The sequence below is a fragment of the Prunus dulcis genome, chromosome 6 (genome assembly GCF_902201215.1).
Source record: "Prunus dulcis chromosome 6, ALMONDv2, whole genome shotgun sequence".
NCBI lineage: Eukaryota > Viridiplantae > Streptophyta > Magnoliopsida > Rosales > Rosaceae > Prunus > Prunus dulcis.
The window spans coordinates 2664793-2676479 of NC_047655.1; the positions used below are offsets into that span (position 1 = coordinate 2664793).

At 39.1% G+C, this 11687-nt stretch overlaps 3 protein-coding genes and 1 pseudogene across 4 annotated transcripts; 3 read left to right on the forward strand and 1 right to left on the reverse strand.

Annotated features, from left to right (window-relative positions):
- The first annotated feature begins 362 nt into the window (after positions 1-362).
- On the forward strand, positions 363-2711 carry LOC117631065 (putative 4-hydroxy-4-methyl-2-oxoglutarate aldolase 3). Its single transcript, XM_034363997.1, has 2 exons — positions 363-646; positions 2050-2711. The coding sequence occupies exon 2, from the start codon at positions 2057-2059 to the stop codon at positions 2555-2557; it is 501 nt and encodes a 166-aa protein (XP_034219888.1). The 5' UTR covers positions 363-646; positions 2050-2056; the 3' UTR covers positions 2558-2711.
- Positions 2712-2821: 110 nt separating this feature from the next.
- On the forward strand, positions 2822-5468 carry LOC117631064 (F-box protein At-B). Its single transcript, XM_034363996.1, has 4 exons — positions 2822-3341; positions 3447-3652; positions 3737-3827; positions 3951-5468. The coding sequence occupies exons 1-4, from the start codon at positions 3156-3158 to the stop codon at positions 5328-5330; spliced, it is 1863 nt and encodes a 620-aa protein (XP_034219887.1). The 5' UTR covers positions 2822-3155; the 3' UTR covers positions 5331-5468.
- A 961-nt stretch (positions 5469-6429) lies between these two features.
- LOC117629598 lies at positions 6430-7261 on the forward strand (annotated as a pseudogene). Its single transcript, XR_004586125.1, has 2 exons — positions 6430-6733; positions 6835-7261. The product of XR_004586125.1 is annotated as a putative 4-hydroxy-4-methyl-2-oxoglutarate aldolase 3 (transcript).
- Positions 7262-7717: 456 nt separating this feature from the next.
- On the reverse strand, positions 7718-11299 carry LOC117629822 (COP9 signalosome complex subunit 6a-like). The gene is made up of 9 exons (XM_034362448.1): positions 10880-11299; positions 10684-10772; positions 10299-10392; positions 9373-9434; positions 9203-9281; positions 8981-9073; positions 8620-8720; positions 8416-8471; positions 7718-7955 (listed from the first exon to the last, which is right to left on the reverse strand). Exons 1-9 carry the CDS (start codon positions 11223-11225, stop codon positions 7874-7876), a joined length of 1002 nt encoding a protein of 333 aa, XP_034218339.1. The 5' UTR covers positions 11226-11299; the 3' UTR covers positions 7718-7873.
- Positions 11300-11687: the final 388 nt, after the last annotated feature.

Here is an 11687-nt window from a genome sequence, read left to right on the forward strand (position 1 = left end):
AACGGCTAAATTGAAACCCTCAACATAGCTCTCTCATTATACAAACTCCCTTTGTTTTTTGTCGAACTACATGTAGGGTTTGAGCGACATTCTCTCGTTTGGCCTGGGCTTAACACAACCTGACCCGTGAGACGAGTCAACAGCCCATGAGATTAAACTTCAGGGCAGCCCAACGCTTAAAACTAAGCCCAAAAATTAGACCTTGCCTAGGCCTAGAAGTTAATTCCTTTGACTTGATCTGGGTCAAGCCCATGCAGGCCACATAAGGGGGGGTAAAATAGTTTGGAATTACAGTCTTTTTTATTTATTTTTGGGTCAATGGGAATTGAAATCGTTCTCTGTAAAACAGAAAACATAGGACAAACTACCTTTGGCGCCTGGTGCAATTTTACAGAGGCACAAAAACCAAGAGGATAATCTACTAAGAAATTGTTAACTAGTACTGGGAGGCTGATATCAGCTTTTGACTCTTTTTGTACTTCACAATATATAAAAGAATGAAGACTTGACTGAGCAAAGATAGAAGAAGAGAAAACGCTGACCACCACCACCATCACAATTCAAAGAGACCCTCTTTCACATTTGATGGGTGAAGATTAAACCCCAAAGCTCTCCACCTTCATACAGCCATTTCATTCTTTGTTGGGTAAGCTTCAATTTCTTGTTTTTCAGCTTTGCTTGTCACAAAGTCTTGTCAAGAATCTCAAGATGAATTTTTTGTTTTTTGGTTTTATTTTATTTATTTATTTGTTTCAATTCAATGCTAAATGATAATATCATATTCATGGTTTCTGGAAGTTAGCATCTTGTCAGTTGTTACTGATTAGTTCATTATATAAATAGAGCAGCAGTAATTATTGAAGTTTGTAAATGAAAAATTTATTCCTATTACTCTAATAGTAGATTGTTGGTAAATTTATTCCTATTACCCTCAGGTTCCATTGGAGTTTTCTTTGTTAAGTTTTATCTCTAAATAAAATTTTGTCAATTTATGCCTCTATCTACTCACTTGAGATCAAAAGTATTCATCCCTTCCCAGTATGTGATCTTCAATGGATCTAATGGATTCAATGGATCTTTTTTCCTTTTGTTAACCAAAACATTCTTTAATCTTCTGCTGCTCATTCCATTTTTGGGGCATTTAGGAAGATTTGAGCTTGGCCTGATTAGCTTTCTCTAGATTTCATCTGAAGATGGGGCTTTGACTTTCAATTGGTTTTAACTCATGCTTCTATGATTCTGTTCTTGATGCATGCATTGGGAAAGAAAACATTGAAGGCAGAGGTGTTGGATGATTGTCACTCTGTCTCTCTCAAAATCCAAATTTGATGTATGGGTTGAAATTAGGTGATTGTACTGAAGCTGCTGATGGGAAGAACAGAGATGCCAATCCTGAATTCTTTCATAATTTATAGTTCTGAATGTCCGCAATCCCGAATGTTGTTGAAGTGCAATTGGAAACACATTTGTGCATAAAGAAGTTGGTCTTTGTCTCTCCTCATGTCATTAAACATTGTGGATATATTTATTTTTGGTGTTCATGCAACATAAGCTCTGATAGCAGGAGCCATAGATAAATTAGTTTCCCCTTTTTGAAGTGTGATGATCTGAAACAGAAGGACACACACATATATCAAATCTAGCTCTCTGTCCCTCAGCTAAGTTGCACAATGTAGCAAATCCCTTGCCTCCATAGTTTTGAAGTATGTAGAACTGAGGTGAAGATGATAATGAAGATAAGTGGAAGATGAGAGGTGGAAAGTTCAAAAAGCTATGTTCTTTTCCTTATTTGGATATATGAAATGTAAATATGGTCAATAAATTTACTAAGCTAGTGATACGTAGGACAATTCTATGCATGACGCCGGTGCTATATTTGCGTGTGCATAACATATGGTTCTTTTAGGCCCTCTGTTTTCTCTTAAGTATTCCAGCAATATTGTAAGGGAGATAAAAATCTAGAAACTATTATGAAGGCTTGTTGAACTTGTGCTAAAGTAGTTTTATTTTCTGTACCACATTTTAATGATATGTTGACTGTATCTGCAGGAGAAATATGGCTGCCTTAGCAACTGCTGAAGCTTGTGATACGAATGCAGCCCTTTTAGGCAGTGGAGATTTGCGTGTTCTGCCACCAATATTCCAGATATACGGACAATGCCGAGCATTCTCAGGCCCCATTGTCACACTTAAGGTATTCGAGGACAATGTTTTAGTAAGACAGCTTCTGGAAACCAGAGGTGAGGGAAGAGTTTTAGTTATTGATGGTGGAGGAAGCATGAGATGTGCTTTGGTTGGGGGGAATTTGGGACAGTTGGCTCAAAACATGGGATGGGCTGGTATTGTGGTAAATGGCTGCATCAGAGATGTAGATGAGATAAACGGATGTGATATTGGGGTGAGGGCTTTGGCATCTCATCCGGTGAAATCAAGCAAAAAAGGCATTGGCGAAAAGCATATTCCGATCAACATTGCAGGAACCTTGATTCGTGAAGGCGAATGGTTGTATGCAGATAGTGATGGCATCCTCATCTCCACATCTGAACTGTCTCTTTGAATCAGCATTGTTGCTTCACATTTAAACTGTCAAACCAATAAGAGCACTGAGTTCTGAAGTCAATTGTATTTGGAACTTGTTATTTCACTTTTGTTAGCATCTGTGTACGCATTAAATTTTCTTTATGAACAAAAGAATGTGTTAGTTTTTATCAGCTGGTAGGGCCGAGTATTTTCAATTACTATTCAATTATGACACCATATTGCCAATATTAGGGAAAAGGCTTCCATAAAACGGGAATAATACTATTTTGTTATACCCGATCAATAATGCTATGACATGCGTGATAATACTTCCATGTGACATAACATTATTTATCGGGGATGGCAAAACGTTACTATCCCTGTTGCGACTTTTCTCCAATAGTAGCAACACATTAGGTTTCTTCAAGATTCAACTGTCATGTAAATCTACATGAATGGACTAGTGACTTCATGGGCTTTGCGTTTTTGTTAAATTGCTTTGCATTGGTGATGGGTTATTGGGTTAGCCCGTAAAGAAAGAGCCTTGTAAACCCAATGGTGACAAGTCCCAAAACTAGTTCTTCTTCATACAGATAGGTCGAAACTGAGCAGTTGTTGATCCCAAATTAGAGAAGATGGAGCAGAAGAAGCAAAAAGAAGAAAGGAGGATGGGTTTGGAGAGACTGCCCAGCAGCTTATTGATAGAGGAAGTTCTGCTCAAGTTGGAAATAGAGACTCTGTGCTCAGTTTCGTGCGTTAACAAAGCCATGAGCTTCTCAGTTTCTCAGGCCCTGCCTTTACTCTCGTCTATCAATCTCTCTGTAAAGTCTTTTTCTTTCTGAATTCTACTTGGGTTTCTTTTATTTGCCTTTTCTTTTTTGAACTAAAAATTATAAAAAGAATGGCAATTGCAATTGTATATGCAGGCATTTTCTCCTGATGCCCAGATTCTAAATAGTATCGTTGGTGGCTACAGGGGCCTCCACAGCCTCACCCTAAATTGTCTCCACCTTGACAATTTGTCACTCGGAGTTATTCTGGACACACATCTTCAAGAACTGAATTTGTTAAGCTGCTCCCTGCTGTCCTATCAAGTCTTCACTTCCATCGGGGAGGCCTGCCCCAATCTCAGGTAATCCATTTTGATATTTTGTCTAGTTTTGCCCAACCCAAGATTGCATCTTGATCTTTTCTGTAACGAGAAGGTTTTTGTTAGGGTGCTTGTGCTAGAATTGGTAGACCAGTGCTCAACTGAAGCATTTAAGACCAACCTGGACCAAATGCTTAATGGATGCTTGTGCTTGGAGGTAATATTATTGTGTCTGAATGCTGCTCTTTGATATATAATGTAAAACTTCATATGAGAAAACATGTTTCATCAGAAAAGGAATGTATAAAAGCTAAAGTTTGTTTCTTTGGTAATCAAACAGTCTTTTTCTCTTAAGATTCGAGGGAGAGATGTAGGAGCAAATGCTTTTCAGTCCATTGATTTCTTCCTGCCTAGTGCTCTCAAAAGTATGAAGTTGCAGTCAGTGCTTGAGCAAGATGTAATTCGTCTTATGGATAAGATTAGAGTTGGTGCTGATAGGAACAGTGTGCAAACATCTCATGTCAGCATCCCCGTCTCTCCATTATCATCTGTATTCACATTGCAGCGCTTGTCCCTTGTCTTAGATGCTATATCCGATGAGCTAATCATGGCCATTTCCGGAAATCTCCCCACTTTGGTAGAGCTAGATCTTGAAGACAGACCAGTTAAGCAACCATTACCAAATCATGACTTAACCAACACCGGGCTTCAATATTTGGCCTCCTTCCATCATTTGATGGGATTGTCTCTTATACGAAGTAGACATAACCAGCAAGTCTCATTCAAAAGGGTAAACGATATGGGCATGTTTCTTCTATCTGAGGTCTGCAAAGGTCTAGAGTCTGTGAGACTCTGTGGGTTTTCCAAAGTCAGTGATGCAGGTTATGCATCGATCTTACACTCGTGTCTGAAGTTGAAGAAGTTTGAAGCTCGGAATGCCTTTTTTTTGTCAGACTTGGCCTTTCTTGATGTTACTGAGTTCCAATGTTCCCTTGTTGAGGTGAAGTTGCTGTCCTGCAGTCTTATAACTAGTGAAACCGTGAAGCAGCTGACCCGTTCTAGGGTCCTGGAGGTGCTTGACCTGTGTGGGTGTAGGAGCATAGCAGATTCCTGCCTCGGTTCCATTTCATCCCTTCGTAGCTTAAGTATGCTGAATCTCGCAGGAGCTGATATTACCGATTATGGCTTATCGGTTCTTGCCCAGGGGATTCCATCCATAACACATTTGTGTCTCAGACACTGTGAGAGGGTCACTGATGAGGGAATTTCTTTTTTGTTCCATGGTGGAGGCACAATTCGCAAAACATTGTCAGCCCTGGATTTAGGACACATGCCTAGAATATCAGATAAAGCCGTTTTTACAATTGCCATGGCTGGTACTGAGATTACCGAGTTGTGTCTCCGGCATTGCTCTGTGACTGATGTTTCTCTAGATTGTTTGGCAATGAGGAAAACGTTTCGGGACGAATGTAAACTACTTCGGAGGCTTGACCTTCTGAATTGCACTGGTTTGTCTGTTAATTCCCTGAGGTTTCTTAAGAGGCCTTCCTTCCCTGGACTACACTGGCTTGGTATTGGGGGCACACCTCTTGCTAGCAAAGGATATCATACTCTTAGCAAAATTCATAGCCAGAGGCCATGGCTGACAATATGTTTGGAGGGCTGTGAAATGGGATGTTATGATGGATGGCAATTCCATAGAGCTGGATATCCTCAATGAAAGCCCCCCTTATACGAAGAGTTGTTTCTCTATCTTATTTGATGGACCCATTCTATTGTAAGAATTCATCCATATATATGAAGCTGTAACACCAACATCCAAAAGTTATCATTGCATTCATATACCTAAATTTTAATTGTTTTTGGTTTGTTTCTGTTTTGAGTGCTTCTATAGACATCCAGAAGTTATCATTGCATTGCATATATCCAAAACCAAAACTATTTTTGGATATAGAGTTGGTCTTTTCTTGATTATAAACAACATTGAGAAAGGATAGCCTGTAATAGATAAAATTGTAGCACAACAACATCATCAATGTGAGGGGTCGTCTTTGATAGAAAACTAGTCAAATGGATATTCTCAACATGCCAAGCAAGAAGCTTAAACAACAGCCTAGTTATTTCAAAATGACCAAGCCTGAACAAAAGCCAAGTTTAATGGGCATGTATACAAACTCACACACCAGCCATGGATATGACCCTAGATATGATAGGAAATTCACAAAATCAGGAAAACCCTAGGTGCACAACTAATTTAGGCTATATTTTTGTTTACAATAAACTGGAAGAAAACACTCGTTACTGGAACTTTGAATATGAAGCCTTGATTAAGAGCGCTTTTTTTGCGTACAAGCAATTGGAGAGGGTGGTTTACACAAATATTCATTGAATGACTGGAATTTTGTAAATCTCTTCCTATGTGAGTTGAGGTGGAAGAGACCAACGCACTATTGCACCTTTCATCAATACAATATACTTTACACCTCGACAGAAAAGGAAAAATATTTTGAACCCCGCATGTGTCATGTGGCTTGTATTCTATTTCAAGTTGGTCTCGTTTTCAATGCATGAGAAACTTTTTGTGAGAAAAGAAAACAAATGTGGCTTATTTATATAATCTCTCCAATATTATTACAAATATTAAATTTTATCAAATCTTTTGAGCGGCCTTACCCAGATTCGATCTTCCAGCAGCTGCAACCAATTAAAAGCCTCAAGTAGGGCATCACAAGTTCTCTATCAAGAGAAATTTTCCTTTCCTATTTTCTAGCCAAACAAACACACTTTAGAGCTAATCAATTAAACACATTGAAACTACAATGATCGAATCTGTTCCTACTAGCCGTGGAATTCAAGGATATTCATATACCTCTGTCACCCTAAAGAAAATAGCTACAGTGATACCTGCAAAGCTGCAGCGCCAGAATTACTTTTCCTGGAAGCTACTTTTCGAGCAAATCTTTAGTCGTTCCAAGCTCATGGGAATTATTGATGGCAGCGAACCTTCTCCAGCTCAGTTCTTGACCGACAAGGAAGGAAATGATCTCACTGATCAAATTAATCCAGCCTTTGAGATTTGGCACGACAAGGATCAGGCCATGTTAACCTGGATGAGGTCAACATGTTCTGAACATGTCCTCCCATTTACAGCAGGACTCGCTTCGTCGCGTGAGCTTTGGCTCAACCTCGAGAAGAGATTTCAGGTTGTTGGCGTGTCCTCGGAGTACAGGAGAAACCTGGGGCCGCTGCTTTAGCAACAACCGACATTTGCGATGCACATCCTGACCTTCTGGCCAGTGGAGACCTGCGTCTTGTGCCGCAAGTGTTCCAGAAATATGGAAAATGGCAGGCATTCGCAGGCCCTGTCGTGACGCTGAAGGTGTTTGAGGACAATACTTTGGTTATAGAGCTTCTCTCCACGAAGGGCGAGGGTAGGGTTTTAGTGGTTGATGGAGGAGGAAGCATGCGACGTGCTGTCACCGGAGGGATGCTGGCTCGGTCGGCTGAGATTATGGGATGGGTCTGGCCAAAAGCATGTTCCTGTAAGTATTGGAGGGGTCTTGATTCACGAGGGAGAATGGTTGTATGCGGATGGAGATGGCAATGGCATCCTTGTCTCCTCATCCGAACTGTCTATTTGAACCCTAATTAGTTAGGGCATTGTTAATGTAGGTTGCTTGTGATGGTCACAGCTTAAATTGCTGAGCCAATATATGGCATTTGGAATTTGATGCAAAGTAGACTGTTTTCTTGCTTTGCTGTTGCTGGCCGGATTGCGGCGGTTCTTCAAGTGGTGATGTGCAGTTCGTTTAGAGTTTGGTTGGTTTATGTTTAACTTTTCTTTGGGCTTTTGTTTTTTTTTTTTTTTTTTTTTTTTTTCAGTGTATTTTAATTTGATAAAGGAAGATGCCAAATCCGTCTCAAAGATACCGGTCAACGAGACTTTATGGGTTTTCTAAAGGCAGAGATGCACACAGCTCCTACACTCATGTCCTTTTTTTCCATTTTTCTTTTTCAATCCGTACACTGATGTCTGGATAAGGAACTATTTTAATGAAAATTTTTCATTGATATAGTGTGTGTGTGTGTGTGTGTGAGAGAGAGAGAGAGAGAGAGAGAGATGAGATTTATATTTCTTTCTGAATTGTCTAGGTCTTGGCAATAATTTCTAAGCTTCTATGTGCTATGCAGAGTCAAAACAAAATAGCAGCACCCAAAAAGTTCTCGAAGAAACTAAAGACGGCCAGATTGGCAAAGATGCTTTCAGAAAAAAGTGGTCCGTCCACCCCTTCGAGTATGCCTGTCATATGCAGTGTTGAACTTGTCGACTAGCTCGTTCATTGTACTGAGAAAACAAAAATAAAATCTCGTTACAATATCATAATAAGCTATGAAATTAATAAGCTATGAAATGACAATTACAATTTCATATTCGACTAATGCATTGCTTATGGTAACAATGAAAAGGTGATAAAAAGTCATTCAACTACTGTAGTATAATAATTCCTCAATGCGAATATCAACAAAATATACACCTGCTCTGAGTGCAAACTTGGTAAGTGCATTAGTATAATTGCGATCGTAGATTTGAACCTTATTTGTATGCTAAACCCTATGACAACTCCCATTGAATAAACAATATTCCAGGTGTAAGAACACAATTTCATACCTAGCACCAAAATGGTTTCACATAGAATAGTTTACGTTGACGCTATACTCTTTATCTTCTATTTTTTTTAAATAGCTCTTACAGGATTCTATTGTAATAGAATGATCGACATTGAAAAGTTCAGTTCAGTTCATACCTTGAGCAGTTGGTAAGCACAGCTAAAGATGTAATCAATAATGTGTCATTGTATTCCTACAAAAAGAAAAAAAGAAAAAACAAAGGAGTGAGCAACAGAGCAAGTAATGAGATAAAGATGTCAGCTTATCTGCAGCCAGTATCTGCAATCAGACATCACACGTAAATACTGAAAATAAATCATCTTGAAACAAGCAACACTCACCATCAAGAAATCATCTTGAAATTTCCCCGATTCAATGGCAGGCAACCTCCTCAGAAGACTTGATACTTGCCTTAGCAGAGAATTCTCACAAGGTATATCACCTGCATACAAGGAAACAACAGCAATTATTACAATTGCTTTTATTAGTTCTGAGGTATAAGACTCATTTAGGCATCTGACTCAGTTTAAAGAGGGGTTAAATTATGTTTTTGGGGCTTTTCTTATCTGTTTTTTTTCCTTCAAAGTTCTGGGGGTTGATTGTATCCTTCGCCTTAGCTTCTTTATGAAAACTAATGTACTCACATAGTGATATCTATGTTAATAATGAATCCATCATCTTCTACTAAAAGCATGTACACACCTTTCTGCATAGCTAGAAGATAGTGATGAAGCACTCTAATTCTGCTATTTAGCATCTTGATGGCACTGTGAATTCCTGTAAGATGAGCAGCCACTGCACAAAATAGACCAGGTTCTAATCAGAAATAGATGAAACACATACCTCCACACAATTACACAGAGAGAGAGAGAGAGAGAGAGAGAGAGAGAGAGAGAGAGAGAGAGAGAGAGAGAGAGAGCTCACATTGAGTTGCTGCTGAACCTCCATCAGATGGTTTAAGATGAGCGACATGATCCACTGAGATACGTTCAGCTTCTACCGTCTTTGAAACACAAAAAAATAAAAAATAAAATGCATTAGTAACCCTGCTTGATAATAGTTAATAAGATTTAAGGTAGATGAATAAGTCTAACCTCAATCGTGTAACTTGAACTGACAAAAATCAGCTGTGGAATCCCATCGATGACATGCAGCTCTAGAATTGTAACGTTAACACCACAAAACCAAAAAAAAGTTAAGACAGTGAACATATAAACAGAAACTATATGAAGCAAGCAATCTGTTCAAATCACATAAGTTCTCATAAGAATGAAACCTAGAATATTTGGGGGGCGAAAAGAAAAAGAACTTCCAAGACCCTTCATTTACAAAAGGGGAGAGACCCTAACGAATTATACTAGTTAAAAAAAATCACAAAATTCAGCACATGGATTTCACTTGGGACCATGACTTTAACAGAACTAATGAGAATTAAAAGAACTATTAATTATACAACAAACGAAGAAAAAAAAAATTCCTATATAACATTGAGAAAGGAGAGCCCAAAATTGATAAAATTGTAGCAGCACATCATCAATGTGAGGGTTTTTATTTATTTATGGAAATTCTAAACATGCCAAGACGCAAAGAACAGCCTACTTATTACAAAACGACCAAGCCTGAACAACAACGAAGTTTAATGGGCAACCTTATCTTAAAGAGTATCTAGAAAGAAATGGCACTGGCACTATAGCATTTTAGTTTGCCAAAGTTTCTCAAGCATTGCTGCTTAGGCAGCACAAAAAATGGATGATTCCAATACAGTACGTCAAACAAACAACAACCAACCAGTGTAAACAGAAATAAGTGATCCATGCTAGTATATAGGAACAAGAATGAACTGCATGTATGCTGCAGGAAGATAACACGTGCAAACTCACACATCAGCTAGAGATAATGACACAGTGACACTAGATATCATAGGTAATTCAAAAAATGGGGAAAATCCTAGGTGTACAACTAATTGGCAATGCTCACAAAAGCTCATATACATAGTAAGATAACAATGCAGCTGACATACCACTTTCGTAAATAGTGATTGGGAGATCCTTTTGGGCAGGGTTGATCAAAGGGTTGAGGAGAACATAAACAGGGCTTTCATTGATATCCATCAACTGTGACAAAGTAAACACGCAGCATTATTATCAATGCGAAAATAAAATGCATCTTAATCATCATAACTAAAAAGAAACATGCATCCAGACAGCATTGGTCACTCGCACAAAGCTCTAGTGTGCAATTACTTGAAACTTTGGCAATAGAACTTCAAATTCAAGAAAGAACCCTTGATGGGTATAGTTGACGTGATTAGGTCTTTGAAAGTGTCACATAATATAGTGTTTAGGGATTCCAAAAGGTAAAAGTTGCACATAAGCATATGCAATGAGAAAGGTGATGAAAATTACAGCTTTGTGGATGTTCATATCAGATTCCTGAGCATCAGTACCCGTAGAGTACCATCCCAGTATGTAAAAGTGCGGGAACACCTTCTTATCTGACAAAAGAAAGAAAAAGATTATTGGGTTAGCGCAACCATTCATTGAAACCCTAAAACCATCACACAAAAATAAATGAAAACTCATAAAGGAACGAGAACGCAACAGAGCTCTTGCTTCTTCTCGAGGAAGGCGCGGTCGAGGGAGTGAGTTGCAGGATCATAAAGGAGCTCGAAGCTGTTAAAGATCTCGACTGTGCGGCCCCTCTGAACCCCAATAACGCAGCCGAAGACCCTTGGAGACGAGGCCAAGGCAGAGGAAGAAGAAGAAGAAGGCGCTGTTTCTACTGCTCCTTCGGCGCCATTGTTGGGTGGTGGCGTTGTTGTTGTTGTCGCTGTGTTGGTGATGGGCGGGTGCATCTGAGACTTAACCCTAGAATAGTGATCCGATATGTTCACGATCACCAGAGGGTGAAGCTTGAACGTCAGCCCGCTGCTCGACGACTCTGCCATTCTCCCGATTTCCGATTTGGGGATTTTTGGCCCTTCGTTTTGCTTCGTTTTTCTTTAGCTTTTTGACTCTGTTATTCTTCCAATTTCTGAGTTGCTGACTCAGACTCGCTCAGTTCGTTTCAGGGGTTGGGCCTCAGCCTGTGTTTTGGAACGATTCAATGCGATCTGGCCCAACCCAAAAATAGAAGGCCACAAATTCTTCTAGGCCCACAACATAATAAACTCCTATATTCCCTTCCTTACATAAAAATAAAACTAAAAATAATTGATAGAAACCACTCTTTTGATATCCCTTCCCTATTAAAAGGGGGGAAAAAAAGCCCACTATGCACTCAACTATATGTAACTTAAGGGTAACACAAGATTTATGTGCCTAAATTTTATACATCGTGATTACATACATAAAAAATCATTTACGCGCATGTAAGATTGACTATAACACAACTCATAAAAAATACAAAT

Excerpts from the sequence above, each read along its gene's own strand:
- LOC117631065 (XM_034363997.1), top strand. The coding sequence starts at position 2,057 with ATGGCTGCCTTAGCAACTGCTGAAGCTTGTGATACGAATGCAGCCCTT.
- LOC117631064 (XM_034363996.1), top strand. The coding sequence starts at position 3,156 with ATGGAGCAGAAGAAGCAAAAAGAAGAAAGGAGGATGGGTTTGGAGAGA. Across the intron at positions 3,342-3,446 it reads TCTCGTCTATCAATCTCTCT|GCATTTTCTCCTGATGCCCA; the intron begins GTAAAGTCTTTT and ends TTGTATATGCAG. Across the intron at positions 3,828-3,950 it reads ATGGATGCTTGTGCTTGGAG|TCTTTTTCTCTTAAGATTCG; the intron begins GTAATATTATTG and ends GTAATCAAACAG.
- LOC117629822 (XM_034362448.1), bottom strand. The coding sequence starts at position 11,225 with ATGGCAGAGTCGTCGAGCAGCGGGCTGACGTTCAAGCTTCACCCTCTG. Across the intron at positions 8,472-8,619 it reads TTCAAGATGATTTCTTGATG|GAATACAATGACACATTATT; the intron begins GTGAGTGTTGCT and ends TTCTTTTTGTAG. Across the intron at positions 7,956-8,415 it reads GTGCTTACCAACTGCTCAAG|TACAATGAACGAGCTAGTCG; the intron begins GTATGAACTGAA and ends TTGTTTTCTCAG.